Source organism: Rhinichthys klamathensis, unplaced genomic scaffold, assembly GCF_029890125.1.
Source record: "Rhinichthys klamathensis goyatoka isolate OS25496 unplaced genomic scaffold, OSU_Roscu_1.1 h1tg001143l_1, whole genome shotgun sequence".
Classification (NCBI taxonomy): Eukaryota; Metazoa; Chordata; class Actinopteri; order Cypriniformes; family Leuciscidae; genus Rhinichthys; species Rhinichthys klamathensis.
This window is the reverse complement of record NW_026607362.1, coordinates 208,697-226,117: the sequence shown is the minus strand read 5'-3', so window position 1 is coordinate 226,117 and position 17,421 is coordinate 208,697. Positions and strand designations below refer to the sequence as shown.

General features: G+C 40.0%; 5 protein-coding genes across 5 annotated transcripts; all 5 read left to right on the top strand.

Moving 5' to 3' along the window:
* Positions 1-2: 2 nt before the first annotated feature.
* Positions 3-431, top strand: LOC130079574 (histone H2A). Its single transcript, XM_056244886.1, has one exon. The coding sequence runs from the start codon at positions 21-23 to the stop codon at positions 405-407; it is 387 nt and encodes a 128-aa protein (XP_056100861.1). The 5' UTR covers positions 3-20; the 3' UTR covers positions 408-431.
* Positions 432-5,209: 4,778 nt separating this feature from the next.
* LOC130079570 (histone H3) lies at positions 5,210-5,705 on the top strand. Its single transcript, XM_056244881.1, has one exon. The coding sequence runs from the start codon at positions 5,276-5,278 to the stop codon at positions 5,684-5,686; it is 411 nt and encodes a 136-aa protein (XP_056100856.1). The 5' UTR covers positions 5,210-5,275; the 3' UTR covers positions 5,687-5,705.
* Positions 5,706-6,478: 773 nt separating this feature from the next.
* LOC130079583 (histone H4) lies at positions 6,479-6,875 on the top strand. Its single transcript, XM_056244896.1, has one exon. The coding sequence runs from the start codon at positions 6,487-6,489 to the stop codon at positions 6,796-6,798; it is 312 nt and encodes a 103-aa protein (XP_056100871.1). The 5' UTR covers positions 6,479-6,486; the 3' UTR covers positions 6,799-6,875.
* An 899-nt stretch (positions 6,876-7,774) lies between these two features.
* On the top strand, positions 7,775-8,265 carry LOC130079579 (histone H2B-like). Its single transcript, XM_056244892.1, has one exon. It carries the CDS (start codon positions 7,850-7,852, stop codon positions 8,222-8,224), a length of 375 nt encoding a protein of 124 aa, XP_056100867.1. The 5' UTR covers positions 7,775-7,849; the 3' UTR covers positions 8,225-8,265.
* A 3,806-nt stretch (positions 8,266-12,071) lies between these two features.
* On the top strand, positions 12,072-14,864 carry LOC130079562 (uncharacterized protein K02A2.6-like). The gene has a single exon (XM_056244872.1). It carries the CDS (start codon positions 12,072-12,074, stop codon positions 14,862-14,864), a length of 2,793 nt encoding a protein of 930 aa, XP_056100847.1.
* Positions 14,865-17,421: the final 2,557 nt, after the last annotated feature.

Below are 17,421 nucleotides of genomic sequence, written 5' to 3'. Positions count from 1 at the left end.
TGTAGAAACTGATCTATAAAATGAGCGGCAGAGGCAAAACCGGCGGCAAAGCCCGAGCGAAGGCCAAGACTCGCTCGTCCAGGGCAGGGCTGCAGTTCCCCGTCGGCCGTGTCCACAGGCTCCTCCGCAAAGGCAACTACGCCGAGCGCGTCGGTGCCGGAGCTCCTGTGTATCTGGCGGCTGTGCTCGAGTATCTGACCGCGGAGATCCTGGAGCTGGCTGGAAACGCCGCTCGGGACAACAAGAAGACCCGCATCATCCCCCGGCACCTGCAGCTGGCGGTGCGCAATGACGAGGAGCTGAACAAGCTTCTGGGCGGAGTGACCATCGCTCAGGGCGGCGTGTTGCCCAACATCCAGGCCGTGCTGCTGCCCAAGAAGACCGAGAAGCCCGCCAAGGCCAAGTAGCGCTCCGGCCCCTCACCGACGACCAACGGCTCGTTTAAGAGCCACTCATTCCGTCTGATAGAGAGCGCTTTTCTCTGGTAATAACCGTAGACATCGTATACTCGTTAGGTTGTGGATACAAATGCCTTTAAGTGTAAACCTAGGGACACATATATTCTAATATTAATCCTCTATGGTCAACAATATGATCAATGAGGAAACAATTTTTTTTCCTGCATACAATTGGACAAAAACACACTATCAATCTAAACATTTTCATTAATTGATGTAATTTTTAAGTTTCTTGCTACATTGTACCACAATGGATAAATTGAAACATTTGACTTTTTAATTTAGAAAGTATACATTTATTAGGCAACAACCATAGAGGAGCACAATTATTACCAAACCATCATATCAAGTTATGATCTCCATCATCTTCAACACTCACTGTCACTATATCCTCCTCTTCCTCATCAGTGTGACTCCTCGTCCTCATCAATGCAGTTTTTTAGGTGCTATAGAAAATGTGCGATCATTATTTACAGAAAAATAAAACACTTTTTTTTTTTTACTTATTAATTCTGAAAAAAATCATTGCTGCATGTGGCAATTGACATGCTAAGTGTAAGCTAGATGTTTTTAGTTAACCAAGAGAATAGCTTAACTGAACAAAACGTCATATGACACTACGATATATTTGTCACACAATATTACATCTTTTTAATGATAAATAAATAAATGTTCAAAACCTATTTAATGAATTTCATGGTGACCATTAAATCACCCATACAATAATGAATTCCTTTTCGGTTTCATACTTAATTTCACCATGTTTCACCGTGTTTGCCATGCTTTTCATATTAAAAGATGATTTTGTTTGTCTGTTTGAGGCAGAAATGTCGAGTAAAGAGACAGAAATACGGGGAAAGACTCGTGCAGGAGAGAGGAGATCCCGAGGGAAAGAGGGAAACCGTACAGAGATCATGTTCACACTGAAACCTTCTATTGGAATCTGATCTAAATTATTAACTGTCCATATTGAGTATCACAGCTGTTCATATGCAGATTTGTGTCAGATTTGATATCCGACTGGAGCAAAGACCTTTACAGTGAAGGGCGGCTGTTGTTCTCCAGCACCAGTGGGTCCACAGGGGTCCATCCGGGCCCTGGCTTGTTCCATTATAGATGCTTCCCTTGGGAATGATTATTATCATTTAAATATGGTATTTCTTACCATATATTTGCCTTTAAGACCTAATTGTAATGTTTCTTGTGCAACACTCTGTAGGTTTCTGGTCGTTTTTGATTGTTTTTATTTTTTATGTTTGCTTTATTGGGATGTACATCACTTTAGAGTTCCTGTAGCCTATGAAGCGCTCTATAAATAAATAAATACAATATAATGTGTGACCCGTGTCGTCTTCTGTAATATCTGCATTGGTTTCTGGGTAAAAAATAACTATATTCATAGCCTCATATATTTCAGAAGGTCTAAAACACTTGTTCACACTGTCGGTCGATCCGATGACTTCAGTGTCTTCATCATTCCCTTCTCCTCTTCCTCGATCTCTTCTCTCCACATGTTCAAACCACCTCAAATTCATCCACAAATATAAATGGTTTAATGTGAACAATTATCATACACCATTATACATGTTTGATATCATTAGAAATGTCTCCAACATTTGACTAATTATAGATTGATAATATTTTTACTGTTTAACGATCATAATTGTTGTTACAACACACACTCTATTCTCATTTTAAAATGTTCATGTTGAATGTTCTTGACGTGAGATGTTTGATTTACTGTTTATATTTCTGAGTTTCTTAAATAACATTTTAAAAGTTTTTAAACGATGTTAGTATGTTTGATGTTTGATTTTTATTCTTATTAATGTTAACTGAAATGAAGAGATTGAATGTTGAATGCATATAAACACACTTTTTTGCATTGAGAAATTGTGGCGCTGCGGTTCATCATAAAGTGTGACACTGTCATTTGGTGCGACATTGAGATTTCTGACAGTAAAAATATTTTTTTTTTGTTATAAATCATGAAAAAAGTCACTGGAACAACAGAAGAAACATCAGCAAGAGTCACACGCATTTTGACAGATTTATAAGGGGATTTAATCTAAAATATCTGGAAAGGCAGAGGAGAGATGTCGTACTTTGCAGAAATAATACAAAATCTTACGAATCTGCACAAAAATGTTACATCTTCAGTAATGATAAAGAGATGTGTGGTGTAGTTAGTAAATTAGTGAGAGTATATACCATTTAAATTTTTTATGCCTAATATATTTGAATAAAATAAATAAATTCCAGCCTAAATGTGCCACCCGCTTGCAGAAATACAGTAATATGTGAATTGCTATTTTTATTAGTGCTTTACAAAATGCAAATATACTTAAAGAATTCTAACTCTTTTCCTTACAAATATAATATATTTATTTTCCACCCCAGTATTATGGAGGACCAACTCTACCATATTTAAAAATAAATACAGAAATAAATAAATGCTCAATAAATAAATAAGCATACAATTAATTGCCCCAAAAAATACAATAAACAAATAAATGTAGGTAGAAATTAAATTATACAGTGAGACATAAATGTATATACCTCTTTTAATTAGCTTCTTTATTTATTCACCTTTGTAATAATTACCTTATTTATTTATTGTCCGTTATAATCTTCAACTTTATTTATTAATTACTTATTTTTTTAAGTATTTATTTATGTGCATGTTATAATATTTTTGTCTGTTTTATTCTTCCTTTGTATTTTTTTACCCTATTTATTTCTTCAATGCTATTTATTTCTGCCTGTCGTTTTTACATTTCTGTATGCATTTCTGCCTCATTATGCAAATGAGGAGGGGCTGTGTCTTAAGGGGTCAACTTCTGCCCATTGGTTGGTTAGCATTTTACTGTATCGGTCGAATCTACATGCCACCGGCCGCGATATTTTTTTTTTTGCAGGGTGGTAGGGGAAGACTCATTAATATTCATTAGGGAACTCATCCCTGATTGTCAATTTAAAAGATACATTTTAAAGTCAAGAAAGTCGCAGTTTGATGTAAAACTGTTGAGGTATAAGACTGTGAAAATACGTAATTAAAAAGACTACAAACCCAAACGTCGCACATTTTCTCTCAATGAATGAAGCTAACTTTACTGAAGCTAACGTCTGTCATTTGTTCTATAGTCTTACGTTATAATCGTAACGTTACGCCGTCATGCCTGAGTGTTTTGTGCCAGACTGCACACACACTATTATGGCAAGCCGTTTTAACTTTTATTCATTTCCAGGATATGTATTCTTGATATCAACAATTGCATTCTTGATATCAACAATTGAAATCTTGATATAAACAATTGAATTCTTGATATCAAAAATGTAATTGTTGATATCAACAATTGAATTCTTGATATCTGTAATTGTATTTTCACCATAGGCTGCCATTCAAAATCAATTGTTGATATCAAGAATGCAATTGTTACTAGTAAAAATGCGAATTCCTGATATCAATAATTAAATTGTTACTAGTTGAAATGTCTATTCTTGATATCAACAATTGAATTGCTACTAGTAAGAATGTTCATTTTTGATATCAATAATTACATTTACATCACAGAAATGTAAAAACGACAGGCAGAAATAAATAGCATTGAAGAAATAAATAGGGTAAAAAAATACAAAGGAAGAATAAAACAGACAAAAAATATTATAACATGCACATAAATAAAAACTTCAAAAAATAAGTAATTAATAAATAAAGTTGAAGATTATAACGGACAATAAATAAATAAGGTAATTATTACAAAGGTGAATAAATAAAGAAGCTAATTAAAAGAGATATATACATTTATGTCTCACTGTATAATTTAATTTCTACCTACATTTATTTGTTTATTGTATTTTTTGGGGCAATTAATTGTTTGCTTATTTATTTATTGAGCATTTATTTATTTCTGTATTTATTTTTAAATATGGTAGAGTTGGTCCTCCATACAGTATGGCCTTATGATATAATGTTGCCTTGAGGTAACGCACAGTTTTTTGTGATTTCCTCTAAAACATTTGATGATATATAATGTTAAGCTCTTGAAAATACTTCTTTACTAACCAGTGAAGGTGACTCATATTTCTGTGGGTTATTAACTGGATGCAAATGAGTGAAAATATTGACAATATGGAGGCGTGTGACCTGTGCACATGTGCTGAAACAAGACACAAAAGACAAAACTTTCGTTAATTAGTGTTTGAGTTCTTCTCCGCTAGAGGTTTGGCCAATAAATGGGTGTCTCATTTTAATAAAAATAAACTAAAATACACTTGAGGCGACACCATACCATAGAGGGATAAAATAGTTATATGTCTACCAAGCTCTGATAATGTATTGAATATTATAATTGACTATCCAAAATATAAAGCTAAATACACATCAGCTTTAGAGGATTTCTAGTGTAACAGAAACTAATCAATGTTACTGTGGGTCTTTTGCCCTTTAGCTGCTCTACTCAACTATCCGGAGGGCAACAAGCGTGTCTGATCCGAGATCTGCACAACCACTGGGAAACAAGACGAGTATTTCAGAACAAATAAATACAGAAATGTGAGATTTGAGAATAAAGCCTATATAGTTTAGGGTTGAACAAAGTAGTAAACAGAACAAAGCGTCTTGAGCGGGAAACCCTCCGCTTGTTTGAAAAGAGGAAACGTGCAGTCATTGGCTATCAGTCATAAGCACACGTCACACACTAGCCAATCACAAGCCTCTGCATCATCGTGACGGTCCAATGCTATAAAAGCAGGAGGCGTGTAACAGAAACAGCATTTCCAGCACAAGCAGGACCGAGAGAGGAGAAACTGCAGCGATGGCAAGAACCAAGCAGACCGCTCGTAAATCCACCGGTGGCAAAGCCCCGAGGAAGCAGCTCGCGACTAAAGCAGCGCGGAAGAGCGCGCCCGCCACCGGCGGCGTCAAGAAGCCCCATCGGTACCGGCCCGGGACCGTGGCTCTGCGGGAGATCCGCCGCTATCAGAAGTCCACCGAGCTGCTGATCCGCAAACTGCCTTTCCAGCGGCTGGTGAGAGAAATCGCCCAGGACTTCAAGACGGACCTGCGCTTCCAGAGCTCCGCTGTCATGGCCCTGCAGGAGGCCAGCGAGGCTTATCTGGTGGGTCTGTTCGAGGACACCAACCTGTGCGCCATCCACGCCAAGAGAGTCACCATCATGCCCAAGGACATCCAGCTGGCGCGCCGCATCCGCGGAGAGCGCGCTTGAAACCCCCTGTGCACGCGCATCACACCCCAACGGCTCTTTTAAGAGCCACACCACTTACTATAAACGAGACGATTTCCACTTTAACGCTGAATATAAAGCAACAAGATCAAATGGAGTGTGTTATCAGTTAAAGATTGGTCTGGGCAACTATGAGGGGGAAAGGCATGCGATTTTACCGTTTCCTAAAACATACAATTGGCCACTTCTGTTTGATTTGATCAGAGTTTCAGTTTAATGGCATGTGTATCAGACAGCCAGTGATTAACACAACTAAATGATTCCAGTGCACATATTTTCATTAAGCAGAAAAAGCACGTTATAAATGTTTTCATTATAAGCTCATATTATCACTAACAAAACCAATATATGCGTGAACATGTGAGAGTGAATCTGAACGGGACTATGATAATGTAGGATTCACGTAAATATATATAAATATAATATCACAGATGTCGCTATTCACAATTTTACAATATTCAATATTGTGATTTGATGACTTGTGTCTCTCTCTGTTTACTTTGCTGAGCTTGTAGAACAGCGCTGTTCAATATTAACCTGTACCACTGTAAATAACATGATCTGATAAATTATTACTTAAATATTTAATATAAAACAAGGGAAAGACTCCTGCAGACCGGGGTGGCGGTTAAATGTTTCGCGCTCTATATTTTGGGGGAGGGGCGCGCGCATGTGACGGTGCTGGTTTCTGTCAGGTCCTGTAAGCAGATGTAAAAGGCCTCACTTCAAGACTCGTTATTCATTCTTCGTCATCGTTTGACCAGTTCTACGATCTTGTAAACATGTCTGGAAGAGGCAAAGGCGGGAAAGGGCTCGGAAAAGGAGGCGCGAAGCGTCACCGTAAAGTTCTACGCGATAACATCCAGGGAATCACCAAACCCGCCATTCGGCGTCTGGCTCGCCGCGGCGGCGTCAAGCGCATCTCCGGGCTGATCTACGAGGAGACCCGCGGTGTGTTGAAGGTGTTTCTGGAGAACGTGATCCGCGATGCCGTCACCTACACCGAGCACGCCAAGAGAAAGACCGTCACCGCCATGGATGTTGTGTACGCGCTGAAGCGACAGGGACGCACCTTGTACGGCTTCGGGGGATAAACGCCTGAAACCCGGAGAAACTGACGGACCCAACGGCTCTTTTAAGAGCCACACACTCCCGCACTGAAAGAGTCATGATTTAGCTGTGTCAATCATCAAATTAATTATAATAGGCTTGTAATAGTCTTTGGACTTAATTACATTCTAAATTTAACTTTACAGTAATTTATGGAGATTAATAAAATATTGTTTAACCTTTCTACCCAACTTAAAATACCTAAAATACAAAATGAACAAAAAAGATAATTGGATCAAAAATTAAACTAAAGTGCAGAAAACAAAAACATGTTAATTTAGTTATTATTCAAATGGGCTTCTATGTGCTACTCCTGTAGTTTAAACATTTAAACGGTTTCATGAATCAATGTTCTGAGGAAAAGCTGTTTTTACATTTAGTCATTTAGCGGACGCTTTTATCCAAAGCGACTTACAACTGAGGACTAAACCAAGCGAGTCATCGTGAATAGACAAAAATAACGCAAGAAGTGCTAAAAATACAAAGTTAAGACATTGCTCGGAGTAGCATAAGCCAGATAAGCAAGGATTTAAAGAAAAGGAAAACAATATATATATATTTTTTACGTTAAGTGCTCACGGAAGAGATGAGTTTTCAGTTGTCTTTTGAATGCTGTCAGGGATTTTTAAAGGGAGTCCGACCGTTATTGGTCTCTTTTCTGCAAAACTCCTTCAAATGTGTTTATATGGAGTTTTAACATTACACGATGGTGCAGAATATGTGTCTAGAGCCGCTTAATTTATCAGAATATTACTAAAATCTAAAAATAAAAAGCGGGAAATGAAACAAAGGAAACCATGTCGTTCAAACACAGGATGGTGGGCGGGGCTATCATTTAACCGCCTGTGATTGGCCCTCGTTCCGCTCGTGATGCTTTGAGTTCTCCAATGAAACACGAGTTTATGGGTTCGGCCAATGAAAACAGGCAATCAGCAGACCCAGCATCTCCTCGTAAATTAGCATAGTGCAGTGAATAAAAGCCTCAGTGTCGCTGCTGAGTTCACACTGACTCGTCAGCTCTGCGATCATCTCATCATGCCTGAACCAGCCAAGCCCGCGCCTAAGAAGGGCTCCAAGAAGGCCGTCACCAAGAGCGCCGCGAAGGGAGGCAAGAAGCGCCGAAAGTCCAGGAAGGAGAGCTACGCCATCTACGTCTACAAAGTGCTGAAGCAGGTTCACCCTGACACCGGCATCTCCTCCAAGGCGATGGGCATTATGAACTCTTTCGTCAACGACATCTTCGAGCGCATCGCCGGTGAGGCGTCTCGTCTCGCTCACTACAACAAGCGCTCCACCATCACGTCGAGAGAGATCCAGACCGCCGTGCGTCTGCTGCTGCCCGGAGAGCTGGCCAAACACGCCGTGTCTGAGGGCACCAAGGCCGTCACCAAGTACACCAGCTCCAAGTAGAGGCCGGAGCCGCTCACACAAAGGCTCTTTTAAGAGCCACACACACTGTCCCTGGAAAGAGCTGATCATGCTTATAGGGGTTGGAAAAATTTAACCGTAGTTTCTAGAACTTACCATAACCCAATAACTTAATGTACGTATTTGAGATTGTTATTTTTTGGGGGACTTTTATGTGAATGTATTCTTGGTTACAGTTTGGATGATAGTGAATGGGTCAATCTGCAAATGTTTTGATCATGTTTTGAGACATCTATGGACTGATCTGTACTAAAGTGAGCATAGATACACTGGAAATAAATGGGTCACGGCATTCAAACAAGGTACTGGATATTGCTTTTATTGTTTACTTGGAACACACATTCTCCCCGTTTGTCACAATTTTTTTGACAGATGAGATCTTTACTGAAAAAGTGATAAGAAATACAGTACAGTATACAATATTCACAGCAGTTAAGGCGCCATGAAAGGGACTTTTCATACATGTAAATATGAGCTGCTGTATCAAATCAACAAAGGCTCACAGAGTTACAAAGGGTATATTACATCAAAATCTCCACAAACTTGAAAAGAAGTCACATAATACATTTTGCTCCCAGACTAAAAAAGTACAAAAACATTTTGTGAGTTGGTTCATACAGGCCGTTTCTGGACAGTTTTATATACAAAAGAAGAAACATAAAAAAAAATAAAAAAAAATAACACTGCTTCATGTTCAGCAGGATTTACACCAGTGTCACATTTTAAACTTGTTTCTCACACTTTTGGTTTTATTAAAGGTTCTCAGTTGCCAAATTAAAGATAAACACAGAAGTTTAAAGTACAGATTCTGTGGAGGTCATCATTTTAACAGCTTTGTAAAGGTTCGCCAGTGAGCGTAACATGAAGTCCTCATGCCTATAACAGCCGAATGCGGCGATTTCCATGTTGCTAGTCGGGGAGCCAAAGTCTCAAAAATGGGTTGAACCTGACATGGTCTGCTATACTTTTAATTTGTGTTTTTTCTGTTAACTTTGACCCTAAGAACCAATAATTGGAGGGTCTGCTCTGCCGGAAATATCGTGAATTTTTTTTGTTGGCCATTTTAGTGTATGCACCCTTTATTTTTTATCAGAAAAATGTGAAAAAATATTTTTTTCATCAAATCCTTAGTGGGTTGGGTAGGCTGTCAATAAATGCATTCCAGATACTCAGAACACATGTGCTGACAACATCCACTGAAAAAAAAAAACTCTTAAAACACATTTCTACATGATTTTGCATCAATTTTATGCAAAAAAAAAAAAAAAAATTAGGCGTTTTCTCACTTTTTTCCAATATTTTCATCTTTACTTTATTGGCAATCAACTATTCCCCTAAGTTATGACATCAGTCAATATGCCATTCTTTTCACCAAACTCTATACTCATTCCAAAAAAAAAAAAAAAAAAAAAAAAAATCCAACCAAAATCAATGGATCTGGGATGATTTCACTACTAGTTGGCGATCAACAGGCTCAGAACTTCAACAGAATTTTAGACTACTCTCAAAATTCTTAAAAACATGCTGGATATTTAGCATCATGGTACACTTACACACACACACACACACACACACACACACATGACCTTAGTAGTTTTAATGAGTTTAGAACAACCAACCAACGCTTGCCAACGCTTGTCGAAGCTACTCATCATTGTCTGTGGTAAGTGACAGTGACTTTAGTGAATACCGGTAGGTCTGCCCCAGCGTTTCGGGAAAAGAATGGTAATATGGATATTGTAATGGTAATTAACTGAAAGGACCACGCCAGTCTTCAAACAAGTATATTTCTGATGATTCCTCATCTCAAACGTATCCCTGTAGCAGCAGCATTCATTCTCTACTAGTTTACTTAGCTAGCTTTAGCCGTTTTAGCTAATTTTGGTGGTTTCTTTAACCCTCTGGGGTCTGAGGTGTTTTCGGGGTCCTTGAGATGTTTTTGCATGCTCTGACATTTGTGCTTTTTTCAGTTGCTTATAAACATATTAATGGCACAGGTGAAATTACACTCTATATAGCACACACAGGGCTACCATAATATGTGAGCAACATGTATGTACATTGTATGTACTTTGAGAGAATATTGTTTATGCGTGGTTATTGAAAAAACTAAAAAATAAAGTTTCTAATATAAGGCCACAAATAACATACTAAATATCTGTCCACAAGACTTTTGACTAATGGATGTTGTCGCCTAGAGTTTTTGCTTCAAATTGATCTGAAAATCATTCTGCCTAATCATTCACATAAAACAATAGATTGTTTTAAATTGTGAAAAACATTTTTTTGTTTGCAAAGGCTGTAACAATATCTAATTGTTATAATGTTTGTTCAGACTATACCAGCCGATAGGGGGCGAACAAGGCCACTCCTAGGGAGAGAGCCAGAGAGTGAGAGTGGAATGAGTCTAGTGTGGGACAGTGTTTGAGGAACTTGGAACAAATAAATAGAGACCCCGTTGGGCCAGTTCAAAGAATACGGACTCGTGTTTTATATGGAAATACCACACTTTAACATGGTGGCAGCGGCAGTGGATTTTTGCCCAAGTTCTTAGTGGTTTGCGGAGGAGGCGCGGGCGAATTCCGAAGACGGTAAAGTGCTAACGTTAACGTGTAGCGTGGATTAGCATCGAAGTAAACAAGCTAACGCTATCGGCATGGACGGACTTAGACCCCCACAGACGTTGTGTCTGGACTCCAGCAACCTGTCTAAAACGTGGAAGTCTTGGAGAGACGAGTTTGAACTGTACATTGGATTAACTGTTACCGAGGACGACGAGAAAAAAAAGGTTAGGCTTTTCAGTTATCTGGTCGGTGAGAGTGGCAGGGAGCTACTGGATACGTTAATGGGAGACACAGCAAAGTCGGACTGGACGATTAAGGACGTCATTGAAAAGTTTGATAACTACTGCAGTCCTAAAGTGAACGAGACCGTGGAGCGGTACAAATTCTTCACAAGAAATCAAGGTACCAGTGAATCCATAGATGGCTATGTAACTGAACTCAAGTTGTTAGCAAAAACATGCAATTTCGGGACATTACGAGACTCCCTCATCCGTGACAGGATTTTGTGTGGGATTAACAGCAGCAACATGCGAGAGAGACTATTACGGGAGAAAGACATGACATTGGACACGTGCATTCAACTTTGCAGAGCTGCAGAGTGGTCGCGGGAAAACTGCAAGGCCATAGCGGGACACACAGTGGAGGAAGTTCACATAGTGCAAGGAGCTTCGCGACTACAACAGAAAGAAAGCACCGTGGATTGCAAGTTTTGCGGCAAGACACATGAGAGGAGCAAACAGAAATGTCCAGCATTTGGAAAGAAATGCACAAAGTGTGGTAAGGAAAACCACTTTGCGGTTAAGTGTAAAGCCCGCATTGAACCAAAGAAGATGAAATCGGTGCATAAGGTTACTGAATGTGAAAGTGAATATGAGGACATACTGTGTGTTAGCGATGTAGCAGAAAGTGAAAATGTGAATGCTGTTGACTCTAACAAAAGTAATGACTCCCAGTTGTTTGCAGGCATGCTCCTAGGAAAAGATATTATAAAATTTCAGATCGATTGTGGAGCCACATGTAATGTTTTCCCTATTAACATGCTGAACACAGATGCTAAGCTGGAGGATACAAATTCTGTGTTGGTGATGTACAATGGAAGCAAAGTGAAACCACTGGGTCGATGCAAAGTGAAATTAAGAAACCCCAGAAACAAAAAACTGTAGCAGCTAGAGTTCCAGGTTGTGGACAAAGGTTGTACTGTACCACTGATTGGTAAGAGAGCCAGTGAGGCTATGAAACTCATAAAAGTACGCTATGAAAACATTATGGCTAGTGACAGTATTGTGACAACAGGGATAGACCCAAAAAGACAATGGACATGGAAACAAATACAGACAGATTTTGCAGATGTGTTCACAGGAGACGGCTGTCTGGAAGGAGAATACAAAATGGAAGTAGATGAGAGTGTGAAACCTGTGCAACTCCCAAAGCGACGTGTTCCGGTCGCCATGATGAAACCGCTGAAAGAGGAGCTTCAGGATCTTGAGCACAGAGGTATTATCACACCAGTAGACTGTAGCACGGACTGGATCAGTAGCATGGTGGTGGTACAAAAGCAAAACGGTAAACCTAGAGTATGCATTGATCCAAAGCCCCTCAACAAGGCACTCAAGCGCAGCCACTTCCCACTACAAAACATTGAGGATGTACTTCCAGATATGTCTAAAGCTAAAGTGTTCACGGTATGTGACGTCAAAAGCGGGTTTTGGCATGTCAAGCTTAAAGAGAAATCCAGTTATCTGACTATGTTTTCCACCCCATTTGGCCGTTTCAGATGGCTAAGGATGCCCATGGGAATAAGTCCGGCACCGGAAGTTTTCCAGCGAAAACTGACCCAAGCACTGGACGGGTTACCGGGCCTATACATTATTGCGGATGATGTGCTCATTACAGGTCAGGGAGAGACGCAGGAAGCGGCAGAAGGAGACCATCATGTGAAGCTGAAACTGTTCCTGGAGCGGTGCAGGCAAAAGAACATTAAACTGAACCCAGACAAATTCAAGCTAAGGAAGAGGGAGTGTACATACATTGGGCACCGCTTAACAGCAAACGGACTGAAAGTAGATCCAGACAAGGTTCGTGCTATTGAACACATGCCGAGACCTACAGATTTGAAAGCAGTACAGAGACTGTTAGGTATGATAAACTACTTGGCTAAGTTTTGCCCACACCTTTCAGACCAGTGTGCCGTGTTGCGGCAGTTGACACACAAAGACACAGACTGGGACTGGTCGGAGCAGCATGAGAATGCTTTTGTGCAACTAAAAAAGTCTATTGCCGATGCTCCTATACTGAAGTACTACTGCCCAGAGGAGGACCTTGTAGTGCAATGTGATGCATCGGACACAGGTTTGGGAGCAGCACTCATGCAAAAGGGTAAGCCCATCGCCTATGCAAGCAGAGCACTCACACAGACGGAGCGGGGTTATGCCCAGATAGAGAAAGAGTTTCTAGCCATGGTGTTTAGTGTAGAGAAGTTTCATCAGTACACGTATGGTCGCAAAGTTACGGTCCAATCTGACCATAAGCCGTTAGAATCCATAGTGAGGAAACCTCTTTTGAGTGCGCCCAAGAGGCTACAAAGAATGATGCTACGTATTCAGAAATACGACCTGACTGTAGTGTATGTTCCTGGCAAAGACATGTTACTTGCAGACACCTTAAGCAGAGCATATCTCCCAGAATGCCCATCTCTGAGCTCTGTGGAAGCTGAAATAGAGACGGTTAATATGGTGCAACACTTACCCATTTCAGGTGACAGTCTAAGCCAGATCAGGACAGCTACAAAGGATGACACAACTCTACAAACTGTGATCCGACTGATGAAGCAGGGTTGGCCATCGGACAAAAGGGCCGTGCCTCAGGAAATTAAACCCTACTTCTCATTCCAGGAGGAATTAAGTTATCAGGACGGCATTGTGTTTCGAGGTGAACGTGCTGTTATTCCAGTATCACTGCAGAAAGACATCACCCACCGCCTGCACTCCTCACATCTCGGAGCAGAAGGATGTCTCCGAAGGGCCAGAGAATGTGTCTACTGGATTGGCATGAACGACCACATAAAGACACACATAGCTCGCTGTGACATCTGCAGGTCAGTGGATGACAAACAGCACAGAGAAACGCTCAACCCACACAATGTGCCAATCAGGCCATGGGCCAAAGTAGACGTTGACCTCTTTCACTTTGATAACAAAAACTATCATGTAACAGTCGACTACTATTCCAATTTTTGGGAAATTGATTTTTTGCCAGACAGAAAAGCGACGACAGTGATAAAAAAGCTAAAAGCACAGTTTGCTAGATACGGCATTCCCAACACAGTAGTCTCAGACAACGGACCGCAATATTCATCTCAAGAGTTCCAAAGATTCAGCCAACTGTGGGAATTTGACCACAAAACCTCATCGCCAGGTTACCCACAGAGTAACGGCAAGGCAGAGTCTGCTGTTAAAACTGCAAAGAGACTGTTACACAAAGCCAAAGCTTCGGGACAAGACCCATATCTCGCGCTCTTGGACCATCGTAACACACCGTCACAAGGACTGGAGAGCAGCCCAGCTCAAAGACTGCTGAGCCGTCGAACGAGATCTCTGTTACCGGCGAAAAACAGCCTTCTCCAGCCTAAAGTGGTTCAAGCGGAGCAGGCACTGCTTAACAACCAACAGCGTCAATGTGCGTACTACAACCGATCAGCCAGGGATCTAGATGCCCTACGACCAGGTGACACAGTCAGAGTGCAGCCATTTGAGCCTCACACTAAATGGAAGCTGGGCAAGGTGAAAAGACCAGTTGACCCTAGATCCTATGAGGTTGAAATGGATTCGGGTGCAGTTCTCAGGAGGAACCGTAGACACCTCAGACGGGCCCATGTGGTTCCTCAAACAGAGGTTGTTGATATAGAGACAGTAAACACTCCGGGAACCCATATAGACACTGTACTATCCCAGCAGAGCCCTCAAACTCAGAGCGATACCTGTGACAGGGATGGGCCGAAGACAACTAGATGTGGTAGAGTTGTTCGTCAGCCTCAACGCTACAAGGACTTTACTACTTAAACTGTCATTTAGGGGATTTAAAAAAAAAAAAAAAAAAAAGGAAAAAAATGTGTTTTGAGATGTTAAAGCCAGTTTGGTAGTTTGGCTAATGGCATGTATGCTGTTCGTACATTTGAAAGTACATTCTTATGTGCATGTAATGTTTGCATGTGTTTCAGGGAGAACAAAAAACTTTCTAAAAGAGAAAGGATGTAACAATATCTAATTGTTATAATGTTTGTTCAGACTATACCAGCCGATAGGGGGCGAACAAGGCCACTCCTAGGGAGAGAGCCAGAGAGTGAGAGTGGAATGAGTCTAGTGTGGGACAGTGTTTGAGGAACTTGGAACAAATAAATAGAGACCCCGTTGGGCCAGTTCAAAGAATACGGACTCGTGTTTTATATGGAAATACCACACTTTAACAAAGGCAATATGCGGATGGGCGGAACGGCCCAACCCCCTCATGAATAATTAGGCAGTTCTCACCTGAGCAGACTGCATACTAATGAGCCTTTCATTCAGGGGTGACACACAAGAAAGAATGCAAGGACTATATATATAAATAAATAAATATTTATATACACACACACACACACACACACATATATATATATATATATATATATATATACAAACAATCAAAATATAAATGAATTTTATTTTTAGTCATACCTTTTAGCCATCCACATACCATTTTTAGCCATCCACCGCGGTAAAAATAAACCAGTCGCATTTCAAAGTCGTACGCGAAATGACCGCCAGGTGGCGCAAAGGGACATTTAGCAAAACGTAAGTGGGGCTAATGTCTGTAGCCTAAGGATGAAATACTACAAGTTATGGTAATTTCCAAATAAGCCTACAACAAATTGTTGGTCATACAGATTAGATATAATCTTTTAAAACTGTAAAAGGCTAAAGTAGGCCTACACTCACAGGCTAAAGACAAAACGTTTTCTCGCTCATGTGAGAAAAAAACGTTTGGGTATTTCTCAGTGAGCCGAGCGGTAGAACTTACGGTTCATCATCAAGATGACACGGGTTCAAATCCCGCACAAACATGTGTCAACCCGTCGGTCAAATTCCTGAAAGATATAGTTTATCTATAGATCTACCTGTTGAGCCACTCGTGATCGACTAGTTATTATACCGCAAATTAGTAAAAATATCCCGTAATCTATCTAGAGCGAGCGTGCATGCGAGACAGATATTGTGCTCCAAACCGCGTGCGCGTGCATGGCAGAGAGGTCTGTTCCCTACAACCTAGAGTTTTTAAAAACATGGTTTGAAGTAAAGTGTGATTTGCCAGGGGGGATTGGGATTTCCTTCTGGTCTAAACATCCCTGCTTCTGCAGAATTATTTTAATCCCCACACCCCTCCCCCCACAGCTAATCAATGCTAGCCTATAGGCTACTTCACCAATATCAAATATATAAAATAGAGATATGCAACAGGCACGTTTAAACGACAAACAATAAAATCAAAACCAGCGTTTCAGTTGTTCATTAGTTCCAGTGGCCTTAATGCATGCACGGCTTTTCAAAATTTCACAAAGCGTGTTGAGATTATTTTGAATGAAATATTGAAGTTTATAATTAAGTGTTCTGGGACACCACGCCGAGTGGCCCTATGCATTTTTCTAAAGTCGGGTTTTATTCTGGCATGGTGAGTTAGTGTTCGACAAACACGGCGGCGCGTTCATTTAGATTAATTTATGTTTCTCATTATTACAGCTAAAATAACTTAATAGGCGACTCCATAATTTTTTGGTCATACAGATAAGAGTAGAGTAGCTTACATCGTTCAAAACTGTAAACTTGTATTCATATTAGGCTAACGACAAAAACAGTATATCTGTCGTATCTGTCTCCGGGAACTGCGCGTCACAAAAATGAACCGAAAGCCAATTCAGCTCAGTCACGATAAGAAATCGGCTATGTCTAAAGCCTTTAAATGTCTAAATATTTAGGCTAATAAATGTTATCTGATTATGTAGGCTAATCCATATGAAAACGAGAGGTACAGAGGATCTACTCAAACATGTAATGTAAGCGCTTCCCAATGAGAAAATGACAAGACAAGGGTGAAAATCTCGCTCTAATTAAATGTAGGCTAAATCGCCCTGAATTAAAATGTAAAAACAGATCAAATAATGTATTTGTCGAAATGTTGCGATATTGTTTAATTTAAGTTCATAATAATTCTATAAATGTTATTTAATTTAGCAGCATTGCCACGAAGCACCGTGTTTCGATATTTATTTGAATAATACAAAATAAAATAAAAACTTAATTCACAAATTGCATGCCTGGTTGTAAGGATCCAAAGATCCCTGTAGACTTTAATATTGAGTTGAACATTTTGTTCATGACAACAAATTAACATGCGTTTTTTCAGATTATATTTAGTTTTTCTTGGAAAAACCTGGCCCAAACCAGTTTTATTTCATCAATTATTGAAATAATGAAATATTTAGTAATAAACTTTTATGACAGAAATATCACTAGGCTATACATGTAACTTAAATCATTTAATTCCTTCATTATCAACACTGTCTAGAATAGCGATTCAAGTGTG

Coding starts and splice junctions, on each gene's coding strand:
- LOC130079574 (XM_056244886.1), top strand. CDS start 21: ATGAGCGGCAGAGGCAAAACCGGCGGCAAAGCCCGAGCGAAGGCCAAG.
- LOC130079570 (XM_056244881.1), top strand. CDS start 5,276: ATGGCAAGAACCAAGCAGACCGCTCGTAAATCCACCGGTGGCAAAGCC.
- LOC130079583 (XM_056244896.1), top strand. CDS start 6,487: ATGTCTGGAAGAGGCAAAGGCGGGAAAGGGCTCGGAAAAGGAGGCGCG.
- LOC130079579 (XM_056244892.1), top strand. CDS start 7,850: ATGCCTGAACCAGCCAAGCCCGCGCCTAAGAAGGGCTCCAAGAAGGCC.
- LOC130079562 (XM_056244872.1), top strand. CDS start 12,072: ATGGCTAGTGACAGTATTGTGACAACAGGGATAGACCCAAAAAGACAA.